Source organism: Salmo salar, chromosome 14 (genome assembly GCF_965601325.2).
Source record: "Salmo salar chromosome 14, fSalSal1, whole genome shotgun sequence".
NCBI lineage: Eukaryota > Metazoa > Chordata > Actinopteri > Salmoniformes > Salmonidae > Salmo > Salmo salar.
The window spans coordinates 92,323,260-92,348,739 of NC_138304.1; the positions used below are offsets into that span (position 1 = coordinate 92,323,260).

At 44.4% G+C, this 25,480-nt stretch overlaps 1 protein-coding gene across 5 annotated transcripts in view; it reads left to right on the forward strand.

Annotated features, from left to right (window-relative positions):
* The window catches only part of LOC100380667 (cytoplasmic dynein 1 intermediate chain 1), a 127,549-nt gene that overhangs the window by 76,667 nt on the left and 25,402 nt on the right, over positions 1-25,480 (forward strand). For all 5 annotated transcript variants that reach the window (XM_082961272.1, XM_014142838.1, XM_014142843.1 and 2 more), the window contains 4 exons: positions 15,466-15,612; positions 17,541-17,654; positions 18,532-18,665; positions 19,382-19,526. In XM_082961272.1, the coding sequence (XP_082817398.1) occupies positions 15,466-15,612; positions 17,541-17,654; positions 18,532-18,665; positions 19,382-19,526 (540 nt within the window). The remainder of the gene's footprint in view (positions 1-15,465; positions 15,613-17,540; positions 17,655-18,531; positions 18,666-19,381; positions 19,527-25,480) is intronic.

Sequence of the window (25,480 nt, forward strand, 5' to 3'; positions counted from 1 at the left end):
AAAGTACTTTTCATTCACATTATATGGTTTGGCTTCAATGCTTCATAACCAAATGGTAGGTCCAGGTAGTCACAAAAATAGATGGGTGTTGGTTAAATTGTGATTTTAATGAATGGAATTTGGAGCTGCAGATGGACGGGATTTCTGACCGCTCAACTCTGCTCACATACTTTGGTGCCCAGTGGGTTGTGTGTTGGTTTGTAGATGGGGGAGGACTAAGATTGAATGATATGGGGGAGGAGGGGTTATTAGTGAGGTTTGGGGGGACACTGGGGCTACATTGTGAGGGGGTTGATGTGAATGATACTGGGGCGGTAGGCATTCTGTCCTCTTCTCACAGCCCTGCCGGTGGACCCGTCATTGGCCCAAACCCTGTGTGCTCCAGTAATATCACACGACCCTCTCAAGTGGGCTGGGTCACGCCACATCAATGGCACGCCCCAAAAACCTCACCCGCACCCCTCAACCACCCGCACCCCCGCTGACACTGTCAGCTCCCATCCCACTCAGCCATATTTTTATTAATATCTCTCGGTTTCTTTTACACACCATGGCTCGCTGTGACCTGATCCCCGTGCCAGAGGGTTGGGAAAGCAGGCCTGGTTTAGAGGGAAAGGAGGGGGGAGCAGGGGAGAGAGAGAGAGAGGGGTGGGGAGAGAGGAGAGAGAGGGGGGGAGGAAGCGGGGGGGGAGAGAGAGAGGGGTGGGGGAGAGAGAGAGGGGGAGAGTGAGAGAGGGGAGGGAGAGGGGAAGGAGAGGGAAAGAGAGAGAGAAAGAGGAAGGAGAGAGAGGGGGGAAAGAGAGAGAGAAAGAGGGAGGAGAGAGAGGGGAGGGAGAGGGGGAAGAGAGACAGAAAGAGGGAGGAGAAAGGGGGGAGTTAGAGGGGGAAAGAAAGGAGAGAGGGGGAGGGAGAGGGAGGAGAGAGAGGGGGAAAGAGAGAGAGAAAGAGGGAGGGGGAGAGAAGAGGTATTCATAGGGTTTCTGGAGCGATTCCCACTCCAAATTATAGTGGCAGATGAAGTTGCATTTGCTCATAAAGCTTACTGGAGAAATCCTATAAAAGCCACTGTTAGCTTTGTGAGAGGAAGGTCAAAGACCCTGTGTCTGTGGGTTTTTTATAATAGACTTGTATAATAAGACATTCTTTCAACAGCTAGCTAGAGATTCTACCTCCATTATGGTGCATTGGTCTTGTTCCCTGAATTCTTTGCTGTTCAGATTCTGATGGGTAGAGGAATATGGCAACGCTAGGTAGATGAGCATTTTAAGACTTAGCAGTCTATCATTGTGTCAAAGCGTTTTTTTTTCTAATCATACTTTATCAAATCAATAGGAATTCTCACTTTAATAATCTTAATTTTTTTTTTATTTTAGTATCAATTTACGGCACTTCTCCTATGTCAATATGACTAAGGTCACTCTCACTGAAAAGAGAGAAGAAGAAGAAGAAGAGGATGAAAGAGAGAGATGGAAAGGAAAGAAAGAGAGAGGGGCCGAGAGAAGGAGAGAAAGGCTGCTTGTATTCACAAAGCCTCATTTTCTTTATCTGATGAAACAGAGATATGCTATTCCACCGGCTGTGCCAGAGACCACAGAGTGACAAAATCTGTGGGGTGTCGTAAAAAAGAGAGAGCGAGGGATGCCAAGGGAAGAGGGTTCAGTCCATCTGGTCCTCATAAGCCCTGCTGAAAACCAGATGACTGTGGTGGTGCAGCGAGAGGAGGAGAGGAGAGTATACTGTCTTGTTACTAAGTCATCCACCCCCTCTCCTCTTCCTCCCTCCCTCCCTTCCCAACACAAACTCCAGGAGTATTTTTTACCCGAGAAAGAGGGAGGCAACCAAGGAGGGAGTGTTTGTTCCTCTTTTCCATAATCCCTCTCTTTGTGCCATATTTTATCATGGGTTAGTCTGACTATTATTCTGTATAGAACCCTTCCTATTAATATAACAGGCTCTGTCACAAGCATTTCACTTCTTGAGATGATTTTAAAACATTGCCTTGGGGAAGGAAAACCCCTGTGCTTTTGCTCTGTAGGTGATGGGCCCTCGACTTGAGTTTTACCAGCGCGTTTCAATTCAGTTTCGTTGCAGAAAAATGACTTTCACTGGTGTTTTTCAGTGAAGCTGTCAGTTTAAACATCTGTTTGGTTATGGGTCTCTGATAGATGACTTTACAGGACCTGAACATACCTTGAGAGAGAGGAGAAAAGGTCTCCGAGCTACTTAACTTTGGAAATGAATGTCGGAGTTGGTAAAGAAAAAGTATATTATTTAGATATGTTCATAATACAGACTTTGCACAGAGAGTGTGCGAAATGGTTTTGACATAGGACGCTTTATGCAGGTGCTGCAAGGGCCTATATTTACTTGAATATCCACTTTGTTTCAAAGGTGCTCATTGGAATTAGATCTTAGGGCTCAAACTAACCAAACCCACATTTCAGTATTTATTCAGTTGCATGTAAACATACAGTAACTACTTTCCTATAGTGAAATGTTTTTACATATTGATTTGGGTAGTAACAGGTGGATTCCGCTGACAGACGGATGCTTCCAGACGGATGTGTGTCACAGGCAGTAGTTGGGTAAACAAAGATTGATTCAGCCTCTAATATCATTGGCTGGATCCAAAGTGGCAACCTATTCCCTATATCGTGCACTACTTTTGACCATGGCCCATAGAGCTCTGGTCAAAAGTAGTGCACTATGTAGGGAATAGGGTGCCATTTGGGGGAAGCAACCTCTGCCTCATATTAACTTATCTGTTAATAACACAACATGACATCTGAATGGGGAAATACTTGAATGTATCAACCAATTCCTTACGGGAAGAAGTCATAAATCGTTTTATGAGGACAAATTGAAGTAACCTTCAGTAGCTGACGATATACAGTCTGTCAGTGTAATTCACGACCGTACGTGTTGATATATGACAACTGAATAAGGCTTTTATGTAGCGCCCAGTTCATTTCTGGCAGACTTTGCAAACTGCGCTATAGGGTTACAAACAGAGCTAATGTCTGTAGCTGATTCAGTAGGCCTACAGACAAGGATAGTGGTGAAATAAGGTGCGGTTTAAACTTTAAAAGACTGGGAATTCTTAGTTTACTTAAAGGATTTCTCCACTTTAGATGAAGCGCCTGATAGGGTCAGAAGTCTGCGGAACATATGGAGTGAATATCCAGTCTTTTTTTAATCGTTTTTTTCTGTCGTTACTATTAAGCTTAGTGATTTATTAGTAATGATAACTCTGGCAAGGAGAGTAACGTTACATCATGTCATATTGCGAGCAGGGGATCTTCCAGACGTTTATAGAACGGAATAATTGATGACTTCTGGTAATGAGATAGAAGATTAAAGTTAGTATTTATCATGGTTATTACTCAGAGAGATGGATGTTTGACGAGGCCTGGTAGTATACCAGGTAGTATACCTCAACCTCATTCTAGGAGAAATGAACAGGCTGCTCTTCGTCAGCTTTCTCCTATTTCACCATGATTCTTCAAAGTCATGTGGGAATAATTTGCGGTAAATAAATTCATTTCTCTTAAGTCTCTTTCTAACAATCTATCGTATAACTTACATCCCTTTCCAGAGGGAAAGTTTGATCAAATGAAGACACTTATATACAGTAGGCAACTTAGGTTTCAAGTTTACAGTTTTTACTATCACAAGCACTAGTACTGAACATTGAAAATGTCTCAGTAGCTATATACAGGGTCAGTTCCAGGGTCAGTAGCTATATACAGGGTCAGTTCCAGGGTCAGTAGCTATATACAGGGTCAGTTCCAGGGTCAGTAGCTATATACAGGGTCAGTTCCAGGGTCAGTAGCTATATACAGGGTCAGTTCCAGGGTAAATAGCTATATACAGGGTCAGTTCCAGGGTCAGTAGCTATATACAGGGTCAGTTCCAGGGTCAGTAGCTATATACAGGGTCAGTTCCAGGGTCAGTAGCTATATACAGGGTCAGTTCCAGGGTCAGTAGCTATATACAGGGTCAGTTCCAGGGTCAGTAGCTATATACAGGGTCAGTTCCAGGGTCAGTAGCTATATACAGGGTCAGTTCCAGGGTCAGTAGCTATATACAGGGTCAGTTCCAGGGTCAGTAGCTATATACAGGGTCAGTTCCAGGGTCAGTAGCTATATACAGGGTCAGTTCCAGGGTAAATAGCTATATACAGGGTCAGTTCCAGGGTCAGTAGCTATATACAGGGTCAGTTCCAGGGTCAGTAGCTATATACAGGGTCAGTTCCAGGGTCAGTAGCATTATACAGGGTCAGTTCCAGGGTCAGTAGCTATATACAGGGTCAGTTCCAGGGTCAGTAGCTATATACAGGGTCAGTTCCAGGGTCAGTAGCTATATACAGGGTCAGTTCCAGGGTCAGTAGCTATATACAGGGTCAGTTCCAGGGTCAGTAGCTATATACAGGGCGTCCAGGGTTGCCAGGGTCAGCCAGGGCAGTAGCTATATACAGGGTCAGTTCCAGGGTCAGTAGCTATATACAGGGTCAGTTCCAGGGTCAGTAGCTATATACAGGGTCAGTTCCAGGGTCAGTAGCTATATACAGGGTCAGTTCCAGGGTCAGTAGCTATATACAGGGTCAGTTCCAGGGTCAGTAGCTATATACAGGGTCAGTTCCAGGGTCAGTAGCTATATACAGGGTCAGTTCCAGGGTCATTAGCTATATACAGGGTCAGTTCCAGGGTCAGTAGCTATATACAGGGTCAGTTCCAGGGTCAGTAGCTATATACAGGGTCAGTTCCAGGGTCATTAGCTATATACAGGGTCAGTTCCAGGGTCAGTAGCTATATACAGGGTCAGTTCCAGGGTCAGTAGCTATATACAGGGTCAGTTCCAGGGTCAGTAGCTATATACAGGGTCAGTTCCAGGGTCAGTAGCTATATACAGGGTCAGTTCCAGGGTCAGTAGCTATATACAGGGTCAGTTCCAGGGTAAATAGCTATATACAGGGTCAGTTCCAGGGTCAGTAGCTATATACAGGGTCAGTTCCAGGGTCAGTAGCTATATACAGGGTCAGTTCCAGGGTCAGTAGCTATATACAGGGTCAGTTCCAGGGTCAGTAGCTATATACAGGGTCAGTTCCAGGGTCAGTAGCTATATACAGGGTCAGTTCCAGGGTCATTAGCTATATACAGGGTCAGTTCCAGGGTCAGTAGCTATATACAGGGTCAGTTCCAGGGTCAGTAGCTATATACAGGGTCAGTTCCAGGGTCATTAGCTATATACAGGGTCAGTTCCAGGGTCAGTAGCTATATACAGGGTCAGTTCCAGGGTCAGTAGCTATATACAGGGTCAGTTCCAGGGTCAGTAGCTATATACAGGGTCAGTTCCAGGGTCAGTAGCTATATACAGGGTCAGTTCCAGGGTCAGTAGCTATATACAGGGTCAGTTCCAGGGTCAGTAGCTATATACAGGGTCAGTTCCAGGGTCAGTAGCTATATACAGGGTCAGTTCCAGGGTCAGTAGCTATATACTTGTCAGTTCCAGGGTCAGTAGCTATATACAGGGTCAGTTCCAGGGTCAGTAGCTATATACAGGGTCAGTTCCAGGGTCAGTAGCTATATACAGGGTCAGTTCCAGGGTCAGTAGATATATACAGGGTCAGTTCCAGGGTCAGTAGCTATATACAGGGTCAGTTCCAGGGTCAGTAGCTATATACAGGGTCAGTTCCAGGGTCATTAGCTATATACAGGGTCAGTTCCAGGGTCAGTAGCTATATACAGGGTCAGTTCCAGGGTAAATAGCTATATACAGGGTCAGTTCCAGGGTCAGTAGCTATATACAGGGTCAGTTCCAGGGTCATTAGCTATATACAGGGTCAGTTCCAGGGTCAGTAGCTATATACAGGGTCAGTTCCAGGGTCAGTAGCTATATACAGGGTCAGTTCCAGGGTCAGTAGCTATATACAGGGTCAGTTCCAGGGTCAGTAGCTATATACAGGGTCAGTTCCAGGGTCAGTAGCTATATACAGGGTCAGTTCCAGGGTCAGTAGCTATATACAGGGTCAGTTCCAGGGTCAGTAGCTATATACAGGGTCAGTTCCAGGGTAAATAGCTATATACAGGGTCAGTTCCAGGGTAAATAGCTATATACAGGGTCAGTTCCAGGGTCATTAGCTATATACAGGGTCAGTTCCAGGGTCATTAGCTATATACAGGGTCAGTAGCTATATACAGGGTCAGTTCCAGGGTCATTAGCTATATACAGGGTCAGTAGCTATATACAGGGTCAGTTCCAGGGTCATTAGCTATATGCAGGGTCAGTTCCAGGGTCATTAGCTATATACAGGGTCAGTAGCTATATACAGGGTCAGTTCCAGGGTCATTAGCTATATACAGGGTCAGTTCCAGGGTCATTAGCTATATACAGGGTCAGTAGCTATATACAGGGTCAGTTCCAGGGTCATTAGCTATATACAGTGTCAGTTCCAGGGTCATTAGCTATATACAGGGTCAGTAGCTATATACAGGGTCAGTTCCAGGGTCTGTAGCTATATACAGGGTCAGTTCCAGGGTCATTAGCTATATACAGGGTCAGTTCCAGGGTCAGTAGCTATATACAGGGTCAGTTCCAGGGTCAGTAGCTATATACAGGGTCAGTTCCAGGGTCATTAGCTATATACAGGGTCAGTTCCAGGGTCAGTAGCTATATACAGGGTCAGTTCCAGGGTAAATAGCTATATACAGGGTCAGTTCCAGGGTCAGTAGCTATATACAGGGTCAGTTCCAGGGTCATTAGCTATATACAGGGTCAGTTCCAGGGTCAGTAGCTATATACAGGGTCAGTTCCAGGGTCAGTAGCTATATACAGGGTCAGTTCCAGGGTCAGTAGCTATATACAGGGTCAGTTCCAGGGTCAGTAGCTATATACAGGGTCAGTTCCAGGGTCAGTAGCTATATACAGGGTCAGTTCCAGGGTCAGTAGCTATATACAGGGTCAGTTCCAGGGTCAGTAGCTATATACAGGGTCAGTTCCAGGGTAAATAGCTATATACAGGGTCAGTTCCAGGGTAAATAGCTATATACAGGGTCAGTTCCAGGGTCATTAGCTATATACAGGGTCAGTTCCAGGGTCATTAGCTATATACAGGGTCAGTAGCTATATACAGGGTCAGTTCCAGGGTCATTAGCTATATACAGGGTCAGTAGCTATATACAGGGTCAGTTCCAGGGTCATTAGCTATATGCAGGGTCAGTTCCAGGGTCATTAGCTATATACAGGGTCAGTAGCTATATACAGGGTCAGTTCCAGGGTCATTAGCTATATACAGGGTCAGTTCCAGGGTCATTAGCTATATACAGGGTCAGTAGCTATATACAGGGTCAGTTCCAGGGTCATTAGCTATATACAGTGTCAGTTCCAGGGTCATTAGCTATATACAGGGTCAGTAGCTATATACAGGGTCAGTTCCAGGGTCTGTAGCTATATACAGGGTCAGTTCCAGGGTCATTAGCTATATACAGGGTCAGTTCCAGGGTCAGTAGCTATATACAGGGTCAGTTCCAGGGTCAGTAGCTATATACAGGGTCAGTTCCAGGGTCATTAGCTATATACAGGGTCAGTTCCAGGGTCAGTAGCTATATACAGGGTCAGTTCCAGGGTAAATAGCTATATACAGGGTCAGTTCCAGGGTCAGTAGCTATATACAGGGTCAGTTCCAGGGTCATTAGCTATATACAGGGTCAGTTCCAGGGTCAGTAGCTATATACAGGGTCAGTTCCAGGGTCAGTAGCTATATACAGGGTCAGTTCCAGGGTCAGTAGCTATATACAGGGTCAGTTCCAGGGTCAGTAGCTATATACAGGGTCAGTTCCAGGGTCAGTAGCTATATACAGGGTCAGTTCCAGGGTCAGTAGCTATATACAGGGTCAGTTCCAGGGTCAGTAGCTATATACAGGGTCAGTTCCAGGGTAAATAGCTATATACAGGGTCAGTTCCAGGGTAAATAGCTATATACAGGGTCAGTTCCAGGGTCATTAGCTATATACAGGGTCAGTTCCAGGGTCATTAGCTATATACAGGGTCAGTAGCTATATACAGGGTCAGTTCCAGGGTCATTAGCTATATACAGGGTCAGTAGCTATATACAGGGTCAGTTCCAGGGTCATTAGCTATATGCAGGGTCAGTTCCAGGGTCATTAGCTATATACAGGGTCAGTAGCTATATACAGGGTCAGTTCCAGGGTCATTAGCTATATACAGGGTCAGTTCCAGGGTCATTAGCTATATACAGGGTCAGTAGCTATATACAGGGTCAGTTCCAGGGTCATTAGCTATATACAGTGTCAGTTCCAGGGTCATTAGCTATATACAGGGTCAGTAGCTATATACAGGGTCAGTTCCAGGGTCTGTAGCTATATACAGGGTCAGTTCCAGGGTCATTAGCTATATACAGGGTCAGTTCCAGGGTCAGTAGCTATATACAGGGTCAGTTCCAGGGTCAGTAGCTATATACAGGGTCAGTTCCAGGGTCATTAGCTATATACAGGGTCAGTTCCAGGGTCAGTGCCTATACCATATTTACAATGTGCCGGGATGCTGGAGTGGGTGGGTTAGATATGGGGTTAAGGTGACTAAGCATCATGATATATGATAAACAGAGTAGCAGCATATACACTGAGTGTACAAACATGAAGAACACCTTCCTAATATTGAGTTGCACCCCCTTTTGCCCTCAGAACAGCCTCAATTTGTCAGGCCATGGACTACAAGGTGTTGAAAGCGTTCCACAGGGATGCTGGCCCATGTTGACTCCAATACTTCCCACAGTTGTGTCAAGTTGACTGGATGTCCTTTGGGTGGAGGACCATTCTTGATACACATGGGAAACTGCATGAAAAATCCAGCAGCGTTGCAGTCTGGCACATACTGTACTACCATACTCCGTTCAAAGGAACTTTAATCTTTTGTCTTGCCCATTCTCTCTTTGAATGGCACACATACACAATCCATGTCTCAATTTTCTCAAGGCTTAAAAATCCTTCTTTAATCTGTCTCCTCCCCTTCATCTACACTGATTGAAGTGGATTTAACAAGTGACATCAATAAGGGTTCATAGCTTTTACCTGGTCAGTGTATTTCATGGAAAGAGCAGGTGCTCTTAATATTTTTTCCACTCAGTGTATGATGATTATATGTGAGTGTGTGTGCATGTATAGTGTGAGTGTGTGTGTGTGTGTAGAATGTGCATAGAGAATAAAATACAATGCTCAACTCAGATAGTCCGTGTAGACGTGTTGTTAGCAGTCTTATGGCTTGGGGATAGAAGCTGTTCAGGAGCCTGTTGGTGTCAGACTTGATGGTCCAGTACCGCTTGCCCGCCGGAGTCTTTAACAATTTTACAGGCCTTCCTTTCACACTGCCTGGTATAGAGGTCCTGGATGGCAGGGAGCTCGGCCCCTGCGATGTACTGGGCTGTCGGCACCACCCTCTGTAGCGCCATCGAGTGCAGTGCAGTTGCCATACCAAGCAGTGATGCAGCCAGTCAAGATGCTGTCTATGGGGCAGCTGTAGAACTTTTTGAGGATTTGAGGGCGCATGCTAAATCTTTCAACCTCCTTCACGACTGTTTGCATGTGTGTGGACCATTTCAGGTCCCTAGTGATTTGGACACTGAGGATCTTGAAGCGTTCGACTGACCCACTCCCCTCCATTTGTTATTGATGAAGAGGCATACCCCTCCCCCTCTCAATTTCCCTGAATCCAATGTCCTGTCTGCTCTGTGAATGGAGAATCCATTGAGTTGGATAGCCTTGGGGGATCTTGTTCGCAAATCCGCGTTTGGAGATCATCTATCTTATTATTAAGAGACTGTACATTGGCCAATAGAATGGAGGGAAGAGGTGGCCGGTTTTCCCTTCATCTTAATCTCGCCAGTCTCTCCTCCCTTAATCTCGCCAGTCTCTAGTCCCTTAATCTCACCAGTATCTCCTCCCTTAATCTCGCCAGTCTCTCCTCCCTTAATCTCGCCAGTCTCTCCTCCCTTAATCTCGCCAGTCTCTCCTCCCTTAATCTCACCAGTCTCTCCTCCCTTAATCTCACCAGTCTCTCCTCCCTTAATCTCGCCAGTCTCTCCTCCCTTAATCTCGCCAGTCTCTCCTCCCTTAATCTCACCAGTCTCTCCTCCCTTAATCTCGCCAGTCTCTCCTCCCTTAATCTCACCAGTCTCTTTTCTCCCTTAATCTCGCCAATCTCTCCTCCCTCTTTTTTGCCTGCGTTTCCTCTTCGGTAGCCCAAACATTTTGTCGGAATTACACAAAGAGCCTAGGCCGATGAGTCGAAGTTGAATTTGAAGCCGGAATTGAGGTTAGCAACTGCAGATTTGATGTTCAACAGTTCTTGTCTATCATAGGAGATGATAGCGGATAAGCACCAAAATAATCACAAAATGGCAAAGTTGGGTCCGGGTTTGCAAGACGGTACAGTACGGCGACATTTTAACAGGTGCTTTTAATAAGGCTGGCGGTCTGCTCTGTGGCTAAGTACTCCTCTCCTTATTATTTTGGGTTACACTCCTTCATTAGTCCTCTGATGAATGTCTTGGTAGGAGAGTAGAGGAGTGGTGATCCTCTTGTTGTGGGGACCCCACCGGGCTGGGCCGGGCGTTCATTATCCCTGTAATGAAGCAGCCCTGTCTGAGGAGCGTGGCCCTGACGGCAGACCCAACCACAGACAGCCGCAGGGTCAAAGATCAGGCCTGGGGCCTCTGATGTGCTGATTGAAATGGCTGCCTGATGTACATCTACTGTACATCAGAGATGGGGCTTAAGGATCGGGGGCCTAGCTTAGCGAAGTTAACATTTAGGAACATGTGAGGGCTATATTAAAGGGGCAATCTGGGATTCAAACAACAGCAAACCTATATGTCATTCATTTATAAGTAAGAAAATGTATGCAACAATCGCAAAGTGCCCCCTTTAATGGCGAAAGAGAAGCGAGGAGACCGACTTAGTTTAGATGGATGAAGAAAAAATCTCACTCAAACAAGTGTGCTTGTGAGTGAGGGAGGGATAAATAAGTGTTGAGTGAGAGAGTTAGCATTATATTAGCCTTGTGTGCCACGCTTCTAGGCTGTCCTAGGCTGATGAACAAGAACACCATTATATCTTATTAAGACGTTGATCAATGGGTTGTGGTTTTTTACTGGTGTCTTTGTGGCCTTCAACAAGTTAAAGTCTATTGAATCTGACTTTATAATACACTGTGTCTGTGTAGCATATTTTTGTACAGTATGTCTTTGTATGGACTGTATGTGTCGTTTATGTATTATTTCATATTTAGGCTATACATTTATATATCATTGCATAACGCTACCCACTTTTACATTCAAACCCAGTCACCCGGTGGTAACTTACTGAAATCTAAATATTTAAAATAAACCGAGAATATTTAGAATAGAGTCTAAATATTCTCGGTCAGCATCAAACATTGTGTGTTAATGGATTTGAACCTTAATCCAGATTCCCCTGCTGTTCCCCATGGGTAAATAAACTTCTCAGGGATGGTTTCTGATGGCCAACACAATACTTTATTTTTACCCATAAAGCTCAGTTTATTTTGAGTCTCAGTTTGGAAAAACACTTCACATCTGAGACTCTTCTGTAGCCGTTCTGGAAGGAGAGAAAGAAGGAGAGAAAGAAAGAAAGTAAGAAAAGAAAGAGAAGCGTGTTTTCTTTTGCTTTGGTTTGTTTTCCAGTCCTCTTTAAAATGAACTCGAGGTGCAGGACTTGGCGGTTGCACATGTTGTGGTGGGGGAGAGACAGAGACGGAGAGAGAGCGCGAGAGACTGAGAGAGACAGACGGAGAGAGTCTCTCTTCTCTTTGTTTTACTCACTCATAAAACAGTAGATCTTAAAGAGAAAAGAAAACAATCCCACCACACTGTATCCCTATTTCACTTTAACCAGATCAAATGGGCTCTCCTCAATGTGTAAACAGGGAAAAGTACTGCCAGTGGACCGTGTATGGTTCAGTTCTGGTTCAAGAGAACATTTGGTCAACACAGAGAGAGTGGTTTATGTTTATGCAGTGGTAGGTACAGTAGATATTACGGGTTAAATTGTATCAGTTCTGGAAATGCAGTACTGTACTCAGGACACAGAGTTGATTTGATGACTAGAAGACATTGTTATGACAAGAGCCTAGAGTTTTACCTGACCAGGTCACAATCTGGTCAGTAAACTCAGGGCCCTACTCAGAAAAGTATACCACTGGTTATAGTATACCACTGGTTGTAGTAAATCACTGGTTGTAGTATACCACTGGTTGTAGTAAATCACTGGTTGTAGTATACCACTGGTTGTAGTATACCACTGGTTGTAGTATACCACTGGTTATAGTATACCACTGGTTGTAGTATACCACTGGTTGTAGTATACCACTGGTTGTAGTAAATCACTGGTTGTAGTAAATCACTGGTTGTAGTATACCACTGGTTGTAGAGGTGCAGGACTTGGCGAGAGATTGGTTGTAGTATACCACTGGTTGTAGTAAATCACTGGTTGTAGTATACCACTGGTTGTAGTAAATCCCTGGTTGTAGTAAATCACTGGTTGTAGTATACCACTGGTTGTAGTATATCACTGGTTGTAGTATACCACTGGTTGTAGTAAATCACTGGTTGTAGTATACTACTGGTTGTAGTAAATCACTGGTTGTAGTATACCACTGGTTGTAGTAAATCACTGGTTGTAGTAAATCACTGGTTGTAGTATGCCACTGGTTGTAAATATTGTTTAATAATTATGAAAAATATGAATAACATTCCACGTATGAGTCCACTAGGTAATTAGACTGCAGGAAAGGGCTACAGTGCACTTCATTTGATCAGGGCCGAGGGAATAGGGTTCCATTTGGGACTTAGCTCGAGGGTATGCATGCAGAGGAAAGGCAGACGTCTTGCTCTCGGACAATACTCCTTCTTCACCAGCTTTGAGGATAAACACAGTGCCACCGACGCGGCCCGCTCCCAAGGACTGTGGGCTCTGTGGCCGACGTGAGTAAGACATTTAAGCGTGTTAACCCTCGCAAGGCTGCTAGCCCAGATGGCATCCCAAGCCACATCCTCAGAGCATGCGCAGACCATTGGCTGGAATGTTTACGGACATATTCAATCTCTCCCTATCCCAGTCTGCTGTCCCCACTTGCTTCAAGATGTCCACCATTGTTCCTGTACCCGAGAAAGCAAAGGTAACTGAACTAAATGACTATCGCCCTGTAGCACTCACTTCTGTCATCATGAAGTGCTATGAGAGACTATTCAAGGATCATATCACCTCGACCCTACCAGTCACCCTAGACCCACTTCAATTTGTTGACCAATCAATAGGTCCACAGACGATGCAATCGCCATCACACTGCATACTGCCCTATCCCATCTGGACAAGGGGAATACCTATGTAAGAATGCTGTTAATTTACTATAGGTCAGCCTTCAACACCATAGGACCCTCCAAGCTCATCATTAAGCTCGGGGCCTTGGGTCTGAACCCCGCCCTGTGCAACTGGGTCCTGGACTTCCTGACGGGCCGCCCCCAGGTGGTGAATCTAGGAAAAAATGCCTCCACTTCACTGATCCTCAACACAGGGGCCCCACAAGGGTGCGTGCTCAGCCCCCTCCTGTACTCCCTGTTCACCCATGACTGCGTGACCATGCACGCCTCCAACTCAATCATCAAGTTTGCAGACGACACAACAGTAGTAGGCCTGATTACCAACAATGACAAGCAGCCTACAGGGAGGAGGTGAGGACCCTGGTAGAGTGGTTCCAGGAAAATAACCTCAACGTTAACAAAATGAAAGAGATGATCGTGGACTTCAGGAAACAGCAGAGGGGGCTGAAGAGGAGGCTGAAGAAATGAGCAGAGGAGGCTGAAGAAATGAGTCATGGCCCCTAAGACCCTTATAAACTTCTACAGATGCACAATTGAGAGCATCCTGACGGGCTGTATCACCACCTGGTACGGCAACTGCACCTCCCGCAACCTCAGGGCTCTCCAGGGGGTGGTGCGGTCTGCCCAACGCATCACCGGGGGCAAACTACCTGCCCTCCAGGACACCTACAGCACCCGATGTCACAGGAAGGCCAAAAAGATCATCAAGGACAACAACCACCCGAGCCACTGCCTGTTCACCCCGCTATCATCCAGAAGGCGAGGTCAGTACAGGTGCATCAAAGCTGGTACAGAGAGACTGAAAAACAGCTTCTATCTCAAGGCCATCAGACTGTTAAATAGCCATCACTAGCCGGCTACCACCCGGTTACTCAACCCTGCACCTTATAGGCTGCTGCCCCATGTACATAGACTTGGAATCACTGGTTACTTTAAAAATGGAACACTAGTCACTTGAATAATGTTTACATACTGCTTTACTCATCTCATATGTGTATACTGTATTCTATTCTACTGTATTTTAGTCATTGCCACGCCGACATTGCTCAATCTAATATTTCTATATATCTTAATTTCATTCTTTTACTTTTAGATTTGTGTGTATTGTTGTAAATTGTTAGATACTACTGCACTGTTGGAGCTAGGAACACAAGCATTTCGCTACACCCGCAATAACATCTGCTAAATATGTGTATGTGACCAATACAATTTGATTTGATTTGATTTGAGAATAGAGGCCACTTTGCAATCTGCACGCTGAGACCGTGGAAGAAGCCATATGTGATGCTCAGTGAAGAGGAAACAGAACTCAATAAACAAAGCGCCAGAGAGCGCCACGCTTGTCATGATGGAGGTTACACTTGGCGCTCTGCTGGCTCCTGCAGGGTTTGATGCGGTAATATAAATTGTCTGGGGCCACAATCCTCCACATTGTCTCTGTCGTTACCCCCATGTCACCCCTCTCCTCTCCTCAGTAGACCCTGTACAGTCAACTCATCATCTCTTTCTCCCTCTCTCCTACCCCCCTCCCTCGCTACCCCACTTCTCTCTCACCCTCCCTCTCTCTTTCACAACTCTGTTGTGCTCTCTCTCCCCCTCTCTCTCTTTGTCTCTCTCTCTCTCTTACGCTCTCTCTCTTTATATCTCTCTCTCTCTTACCCTCTCGCTCTCTTTCTTGCTCTCTCTCGCTCTCTCACTCTCTCTCACTCTCTCTCGCTTTCTCTCACTCTCTTGCGTTCTCACTCTCTCTCTTACCCTCGCTTACTCTCTCTGTCTGGCGCCTCTCTCTTTCTCTCTCGCTCTCTCTTTCTCTCTTTCTCTCTCTCTCTCTCGTACCCTCTCTCACTCTCTCTCTCTTGCGCTCTCTCTCCTCTCTCACGCTCTCCCTCTCTCTCTCGCTCTCTCTCTATATATATCTCTCTTACTCCAACTCCTCTCTTCTTCTATTGTTCGCTTTCTGCGCATCTGTCTTCCATCACTTCTTTCTCTCTCCCTCTATCCCCCTTTTTTTCTCTCCTACCCCTTCCTTTATTTCTCCCTCTGTTCTCCAGTCTCCCGTGGTGTCAGTGGGTTTTGCTAGGTTCCATCCTAACCTGGTGGTGGGGGGGACCTACTCTGGCCAGATAGTCCTGTGGGACAACCGCAGCCACCGCAGAACTCCTGTACAGAGAACCCCCCTCTCAGCTGCAGCTCACACGGTAAGTCCACAGTGCAGTCCACCCTATTCCATTTATAGTACACTACTTTTTACCAGCGCACTATGGGCCCTTGTCAAAAGTAGTGCACTATATAGGAAATAAGCTGCCATTTGGGATGCACAATAAGTCTCCATATGCACTGAGCCACACTGTGTATTCACCTTCAACGTATTTTACTGGTTTAGAGGTGGTCATACACTATATTCACATCCAGAGCTGCAACACACTGAAACCCTGCAATCCCTGAGGGCATTAAAAACATATAAGATGAAGAATAGAAATGTCCATGTACATCCTATATCCAGGGTTCCCCGAATTTGGCCCGTGGGTGGTTTTATTTGGCCCGCTTAGTTATCTGAGCAAAAAAATCAAAAACTATATTTTTGGTTTACATTTTTTTATTGTTGGACATAAAATACTATAAAAACACCAGGAAATCAGCTCCAAGTGATTTTAATTTTGGAAATCTGTTTCCAAGTATTCCCACGCACAATAGAGAGACGTGATCGTATGCAAATGCAAGTAAGGTTTGAAATGATTATGTTTTAAGTCAAATATTATCTGTTTGGGCTTCTTGTGGTCAATTTGCAATCTACCAATGATTTGTAATTATGTTCCGGTCCCCTGAACATCCCCTCAATAAAAAATTGTCCTGCGGCTGAGTCTAGTTGATGATCCCTTCTATATGGCTCCCGAGTGGCGCAGTGGTCTAAGGCACTGCATCTCAGTGCAAGAGGCGTCACTACAGTCCCTGGTTCGAATCCAGGCTGTATCCCATCCGGCCGTGATTGGGAGTCCCATAGGGCGGCAAACAATTGGCCCAGCATCTTCTGGGTTTGGCCGGTGTAGGCCGTCATTGTAAATAAGAATTTGTCCTTAACTGACTTGCCTAGTTAAATAAAGGTTAAATAAAAAAATATATATATCCTATCCTGTGTCCTGTATGTTATCTACTGTAACTACCTTCTTAACCTCAATCTATTCACCCCAACAAACCCATTGAGCCATAACACATTGTGAATACCACCCAAGGCAGCCAATAACGTTTATTGGTAGTGGTGGGGGGCTTATTGTATGTCTAGGCCCGCCTGCTCTCTGAAAAGGGCCTTTGTGGGTGAAAAAACAAAACAATTTGAGGTCAATAATGAGATAATGGTTTCACACAACACATTGTATTTGCACAGCGCTGGATGCCGATGCTAAGTTGGAGTAAGGGGCTGTTGCACATTGATATCTCTTCACTCAATAAGAGCTTTCTGTCATCTCAGTGTTGCAGGAAGACAATATTTTACATGTTTGTGCATATTCAGGTTATACCTGCTGATAACTTTCATAAGATATTGAAATGTGTGTGAAATAATATAAAGTATACTGCCTTATTCACATGTAGAGCTATTTAAACAACAACACTATGATGTAGATCCAAATTAAATAACTGAATTGGAATAGTGTGTTTTTTCATTGCCATTCCCTTTCTGTGTCTTTACTTCCTGTGTCTGTCTTCCTCTGTCGGTGCTGTCTGTACTGCGTGTGTCTGTCCCTCCTGTGTCTGTACTCCCTGTGTCTGTACTGTATGTACTTCCTGTGTCTGTACTTCCCATGTTTTTATTTCCTTTGTACGTCCTTCCTGTGTCTATCCTTCCTGTGCCTGTACTTCCTGTGTTTTTATTTCCTGTGTATATCCTTCCTGTGTCTGTCCTTCCTGTGCCTGTACTTCCTGTGTTTTTATTTCCTGTGTCTCTACTGTCTGTACTTCCTGCGTTTTTATTTCCTGTGTCTGTCTCTCCTGTGTCAGTACTTTGTGTCTGTCCTTCCTGTGTCTGTCCCTGCTGTGTCTGCACTTCCTGTGTCTGTACTGTCTGTACTTCCTGTTTCTGTACTGTCTGTCCTTCCTGCGTCTGTACTGTCTGTCCTTCCTGTGTCTGTAGCACCCGGTGTACTGTGTGAACGTGGTGGGAACACAGAACGCCAACAACCTGATCACCGTGTCCACAGATGGCAGGATGTGCTCCTGGAGTCTTGACATGCTCTCTCAGCCACAGGTAAGAGCTGATCCGACATCAGTCAATAATGATCTGTATCATTAAGGCCCATCTCTTCAAACTGATTCAGAGTCTGCAATAGATTAGATAATCACATATGACATAGGGAATATTGTCATTAAAGAGATTGGTACTATAACTGACTCATATAAACAGTGTAGCTAATACCATGACAAAGCCCTATCAAACAGTGTAGCTAATACCATGACAAAGCCCTATCAAACAGTGTAGCTAATACCATGACAAAGCCCTATCAAACAGTGTAGCTAATACCATGACAAAGCCCTATCAAACAGTGTAGCTAATACCATGACAAAGACCTATCAAACAGTGTAGCTAATACCATGACAAAGCCCTATCAAACAGTGTAGCTAATACCATGACAAAGCCCTATCAAACAGTGTAGCTAATACCATGACAAAGCCCTATCAAACAGTGTAGCTAATACCATGACAAAGCCCTATCAAACAGTGTAGCTAATACCATGACAAAACCCTATCAAACAGTGTAGCTAATACCATGACAAAGACCTATCAAACAGTGTAGCTAATACCATGACAAAGCCCTATCAAACAGTGTAGCTAATACCATGACAAAGCCCTATCAAACAGTGTAGCTAATACCATGACAAAGCCCTATCAAACACAATGTATGCTATATAACTGCAGTATGTCTATGTGACATATGTTACATACTCACTATAACTAGGTCAGCACAACCTTAACATGAGGTTAAAACGTTTAACTCTGTGTGTGTGTCTGTGTGTGTGTGTGTGTGTGTGTGTGTGTGTGTGTGTGTGTGTGTGTGTGTGTGTGTGTGTGTGTGTGTGTGTGTGTGTGTGTGTGTGTGTGTGTGTGTGTGTGTCTGTGTGTTGTAGGAGAGCATGGAGCTGGTGTACAACAAGTCTAAAGCGGTGGCTGTGACAGGCATGGCGTTCCCCACTGGAGACGTGAATAATTATGTGGTGGGGAGTGAGGAGGGAACCGTGTACACTGCATCCAGACACGGCAGGTTAGAGGAACACACACACACACACACACACTGAGACACACAAACGCACACACCAACACACACACGCACACTCACACAGGTAGACACTGAGACACACTGACACCTATACTTTCAGTGATTGATATACGACCACAATCAGCAAGTGAAGCCATGTATAGTTACAGACAGATGTGTACACACACACTATAAGCTTCGTATTTTGATGCAGCATATCTCAGCTAGAAGCTCCTGTTAACTGTTGAACATGCTGTTAGGACCTAGTTCCCCCATATAGTGTCCTCGGTTCTCTCTGACACGCTCTCTCTCTGTCTCTCTCTCTATCTCTATTCCTCTCTCTCTGTCTCTCTCTGTATCTCTTTCTCTCTCTCTGTCTCTCTATCTCTCTCTGTCTCTCTCTATCTCTCTGTCTCTCTCTCTCTGTCTCTCTATCTATCTCTCTCTCTCTCTCTGTCTCTATTCCTCTCTCTCTATCTTTGTATCTCTATCTCTTTCTCTCTCTGTCTCTCTCTCTCGCTGTCTCTCTCTCTATCTCTTTCTCTCTCTCTGTCTCTCTATCTCTCTCTGTCTCTCTCTATCTCTCTCTCTGTCTCTATTCCTCTCTCTCTATCTTTGTCTCTCTATCTCTTTCTCTCTCTGTGTCTCTTTCTCTCTCTGTCTTTCTCTCTCTCTGTTTCTCTCTCTCTCTGTGTCTCTCTCTCTCCCGTGCTCCTTTGCAGCAAGGCGGGGATCTGTGAGATGTTTGAGGGCCACCAGGGGCCAGTGACGGGCCTCAGCTGTCACAACGCTGTCGGCCCCGTAGACTTCTCCCATCTCTTCGTCACCTCGTCGTTTGACTGGACTGTCAAACTGTGGAGCACCAAGGTAGAGGGACCTGTTTGTGTCTAAACTAGGTATTACCTACATGCCCTGACTGAGTAGAGGATTGCAACAGACACAGAGAGACTGTCAGTGTCACAGACAGTCTTCGTGAGTCAAATAGGCTTACTTTTTGAATTTGTTCACTGAGTCAAAAAGAGGAGCTAAATAAATACATAGATACGTTAGGAGGGAGGGACAGAGGGAAGAGGGAGGGAGGTTATGTGTCTGTGGCAGTGAGCCGACTGGACTGGAGTGGACTATGGATGGACGGAGCGAAGGATGGAAGGAAGGAAGGAAGGAAGGAAGGAAGGAAGGAAGGAAGGAAGGAAGGAAGGAAGGAAGGAAGGAAGGAAGGAAGGAAGGAAGGAAGGAAGGAAGGAAGGAAGGAAGGAAGGAAGGAAGGAAGGAAGGAAGGAAGGAAGGGTGAGGGATGGAGGGACGGATAAAGAGAGAGGGAAATAGTAAAGACGTGATGGAATAGAGAGAGAGATGGACTGGGTAACATACAGTATATAGTCGGGATGGAGAGAGAGAGAAAAAAGTGAGAAAGCTATTGAAAAAAGAGGGAGAGTTAAAGTTAAATTAGGAAGAAGAGAAGGGAACAGAAGAGGTGAAGAGGAGAGAAGAGGTGAAGAGATGAGAAGAGAGAAGAAGAGAGGAGAAGAGGTGAAGAGAACAGAATAAGAGGAAAGTGAAGAGGAGAGAAGAAGAGAAGAGAAGAAGAGGAGAGAAGAGAAGAAGAGGAGAAAAAGAGAGAAGAGGAAAAGAGAAGAGGAGAAAATAGGAGAGAAGAGAAGAAGAGTGAAGAGAAGAAGAGGAGAGAAGACAATAGGAGAAGATTAGAGAAGAGAAGAAGAGGAGAGAAGAGAAGAGAAAAAGAGGAGAGAAGAGAATAGGAGAAGAGAAGAAGAGGAGAGAAGATAAGAAGAAGAAGAGAGAAGATAAGAAGTGGAAATAAGATAAGAAATGGAGAGAAGATAAGAAGATAAGAAGTGGAGAGAAGAGAAGAAGAAAAGAGAAGAAGAGAAAGAAGAAAGGGAGAGAAGAGAAGAAGAAAAGAGAATAGGAGAAGAGAGGAGAGATGAGAAGAAGAGGAGAAAAGAGAAGAGGAAGAGAGGAGAAAAGAGAAGAAATAAAGACCCCATCATAAAACACCACTCCACTGAACAAAAATATAAACGCAACATGTAAAATGTTGGTCCCATGAGCTGAAATAAAAGATCCCCGAAATTTTACATACGCACAAAAAGCTTATTTATTTCAAAATGTGTGCACAAATTGGTTTTACATCCCTGTTAGTGAGCATCCCTTGTGCTGGGGACAATAAAAGGCCACTTTAAAATGGCACCTGCCTTTTTTTTAAGGTGTGTGTGCGTGCATGTGTGTGGTTGTGGGCACAGCTGGCTAACCTTTGCTTACCTAAGGTTACCATAGAGGTTTACCTTCGCCTTGCCAATCAACGCCATCAAACGACACAGCTCTCTCCACAGAGAGTTCAAAAGGCCAGAATGCAATACTCTGAATGTGTTTTTACACTCAGCGGCGCAAATATTGTGGTTCTGAAACCATATGGGTTGTGAGCTGCTTGACTCTGATGTTGACAGGGAGACGTCTAGAGACTGAGGGCGCATAACTTAACTGTTTCGGCCTAGTTATGACCTTAGAAAACAGTTTCTGTGTCTGAAATAGCACCCTATAGTGTACTAGTAGTAAGCAATATGGGCATTATATTCCCTATATAGTGCTCTAGACTAAGGAATAGGGTGCCATTTCGGACACAGCTAATGTCTGATAGGAGACCATGGTGATTTTTATCCTCGAATTTATGAAATAGCTGTGCTCATTCACGCTAAGTCACAGTTCAGCTGATTGATCATTATTATAATAAGTGTCTCTCTGGCTTGATTGTGTGAATGAAGGAAGCCTACTCATCATAAGATCTTCATTCCACTACTTGGCCTGAATTGACCTGATGTCCTTAGCCAGATCACATTCATAAAGTACTTCATAATAACTTTTCTGCCCCTTCTGTTTCCCAGCAAATGGAACCATCTTCCCTATATATAGCTGTGGTTAAAAGTAGTGCACTAAATCGGGAATAGGGTGTCATTTAATATGTTTGTTGGAGACTGAATGAATGGAACAACTGGAGTAAAGGCAGACAAGGATTCTCTCTGTTCAACCTCCAGTTTGGAATATACAGGCCAGGATTCTCTCTGTTTAAACTCCAGTTTGGAATATACAGGCCAGGATTCTCTCTGTTTAAACTCCAGTCTGGAATCTACAGACCAGGATTCTCTCTGTTTAAACTCCAGTCTGGAATCTACAGACCAGGATTCTCTCTGTTTAAACTCCAGTTTGGAATCTACAGACCAGGATTCTCCATTGGAACTTTAGTTTGGAATCTACAGACCAGGATTCTCTCTGTTTAAACTCCAGTTTGGAATCTACAGACCAGGATTCTCCGTTGGAACTTTAGTTTGGAATCTACAGGCCAGGATTCTCCGTTGGAACTTTAGTTTGGAATCTACAGGCCAGGATTCTCTCTGTTTAAACTCCAGTTTGGAATCTACCGACCAGGATTCTCCATTGGAACTTTAGTTTGGAATCTACAAACCAGGATTCTCTCTGTTTAAACTCCAGTTTGGAATCTACAGACCAGGATTCTCTGTTGGAACTTTAGTTTGGAATCTACAGACCAGGATTCTCCGTTGGAAGTTTAGTTTGGAATCTACAGACCAGGATGATCTCTGTTCAAACTCCAGTTTGGAATCTACAGACCAGGATTCTCCCTGTTCAAACTCCAGTTTGGAATCTACAGACCAGGATTCTCCCTGTTCAAACTCCAGTTTGGAATCTACAGGCCAGGATTCTCTCTGTTCAAACTCCAGTTTGGAATCTACAGGCCAGGATTCTCACTATTGGAACTCCAGTTTGGAACCTACAGGCCTGGATTCTCTCTGTTTAAACTCCAGTTTGGAATCTACAGACCAGGATTCTCTCTGTTTAAACTCCAGTTTGGAATCTACAGACCAGGATTCTCCATTGGAACTTTAGTTTGGAATCTACAGACCAGGATTCTCTCTGTTTAAACTCCAGTTTGGAATCTACAGACCAGGATTCTCCGTTGGAACTTTAGTTTGGAATCTACAGGCCAGGATTCTCCGTTGGAACTTTAGTTTGGAATCTACAGGCCAGGATTCTCCGTTGGAACTTTAGTTTGGAATCTACGGGCCAGGATTCTCTCTGTTTAAACTCCAGTTTGGAATCTACCGACCAGGATTCTCTGTTGGAACTTTAGTTTGGAATCTACAGACCAGGATTCTCCGTTGGAAGTTTAGTTTGGAATCTACAGACCAGGATGATCTCTGTTCAAACTCCAGTTTGGAATCTACAGACCAGGATTCTCCCTGTTCAAACTCCAGTTTGGAATCTACAGACCAGGATTCTCCCTGTTCAAACTCCAGTTTGGAATCTACAGGCCAGGATTCTCTCTGTTCAAACTCCAGTTTGGAATCTACAGGCCAGGATTCTCACTATTGGAACTCCAGTTTGGAACCTACAGGCCTGGATTCTCTCTGTTTAAACTCCAGTTTGGAATCTACAGACCAGGATTCTCTCTGTTTAAACTCCAGTTTGGAATCTACAGACCAGGATTCTCCATTGGAACTTTAGTTTGGAATCTACAGACCAGGATTCTCTCTGTTTAAACTCCAGTTTGGAATCTACAGACCAGGATTCTCCGTTGGAACTTTAGTTTGGAATCTACAGGCCAGGATTCTCCGTTGGAAGTTTAGTTTGGAATCTACAGACCAGGATGATCTCTGTTCAAACTCCAGTTTGGAATCTACAGACCAGGATTCTCCCTGTTCAAACTCCAGTTTGGAATCTACAGGCCAGGATTCTCTCTGTTCAAACTCCAGTTTGGAATCTACAGGCCAGGATTCTCACTATTGGAACTCCAGTTTGGAACCTACAGGCCTGGATTCTCTCTGTTTAAACTCCAGTTTGGAATCTACAGACCAGGATTCTCTCTGTTTAAACTCCAGTTTGGAATCTACAGACCAGGATTCTCCATTGGAACTTTAGTTTGGAATCTACAGACCAGGATTCTCACTATTGGAACTCCAGTTTGGAACCTACAGGCCTGGATTCTCTCTGTTTAAACTCCAGTTTGGAATCTACAGACCAGGATTCTCTCTGTTTAAACTCCAGTTTGGAATCTACAGACCAGGATTCTCCATTGGAACTTTAGTTTGGAATCTACAGACCAGGATTCTCTCTGTTTAAACTCCAGTTTGGAATCTACAGACCAGGATTCTCCGTTGGAACTTTAGTTTGGAATCTACAGGCCAGGATTCTCTCTGTTTAAACTCCAGTTTGGAATCTACCGACCAGGATTCTCCATTGGAACTTTAGTTTGGAATCTACAAACCAGGATTCTCTCTGTTTAAACTCCAGTTTGGAATCTACAGACCAGGATTCTCTGTTGGAACTTTAGTTTGGAATCTACAGACCAGGATTCTCCGTTGGAAGTTTAGTTTGGAATCTACAGACCAGGATGATCTCTGTTCAAACTCCAGTTTGGAATCTACAGACCAGGATTCTCCCTGTTCAAACTCCAGTTTGGAATCTACAGGCCAGGATTCTCTCTGTTCAAACTCCAGTTTGGAATCTACAGGCCAGGATTCTCACTATTGGAACTCCAGTTTGGAACCTACAGGCCTGGATTCTCTCTGTTTAAACTCCAGTTTGGAATATACAGACCAGGATTCTCCCTGTTTAAACTCCAGTTTGGAATCTACAGACCAGGATTCTCTCTGTTTAAACTCCAGTTTGGAATCTACAGCCCAGGATTCTCTCTGTTTAAACTCCAGTTTGGAATCTACAGGCCAGGATTCTCTCTGTTTAAACTCCAGTTTGGAATCTACAGCCCTGTTTAAACTCCAGTTTGGAATCTACAGGCCAGGATTCTCTCTGTTTAAACTCCAGTTTGGAATCTACAGACCAGGATTCTCTCTGTTTAAACTCCAGTTTGGAATCTACAGGCCAGGATTCTCCCTGTTTAAACTCCAGTTTGGAACCTACAGACCAGGATTCTCTCTGTTCAAACTCCAGTTTGGAATCTACAGGCCAGGATTCTCTCTGTTTAAACTCCAGTTTGGAATCTACAGGCCAGGATTCTCTCTGTTTAAACTCCAATTTGGAATCTACAGGCCAGGATTCTTGAAAATAAAGTTAGTGGAAATGTTGTTAATTCCAAGATAGCTAAACCCTTGTCTTAAACTCAGGGCAGTGAGAGAAGAAGCTCATGGAAGCAATTGAACATGTTTTATTCACTCACAAACGTCATCTGTAAATTTCAGAATTGATCATTTTAATCCCAAATACATGTTTTAGAACAGTAATCTCAGTAAGAAATATGCTAACGGGATTGCCATTGCAAGCTAGATAGCTAGCTAAATCGGTTGCCCAGCAACAAACATCTTAAGAAGATTTGTAAGAAGATATTTGAGAAATTCGTAAGATAATCATTAAATCTTAAAATATTGTTGAGGAATTGCACTTACAAACTATCTTATTAACTTCTTAAATTCTTCTTTTTTTCTTAAGAAGCTTCTTAAGTTTTTGTGTAAGGAGTGTTTTGTGAATCTGGGCCCAGGATTCTCTCTGTTGGAACTCCAGTTTGGAATCTACAGACCAGGATTCTCTCTGTTGGAACTCCAGTTTGGAATCTACAGACCAGGATTCTCTCTGTTGGAACTCCAGTTTGGAATCTACAGACCAGGATTCTCTCTGTTGGAACTCCAGTTTGGAATCTACAGACCAGGATTCTCTCTGTTGGAACTCCAGTTTGGAATCTACAGACCAGGATTCTCTCTGTTGGAACTCCAGTTTGGAATCTACAGACCAGGATTCTCTCTGTTGGAACTCCAGTTTGGAATCTACAGACCAGG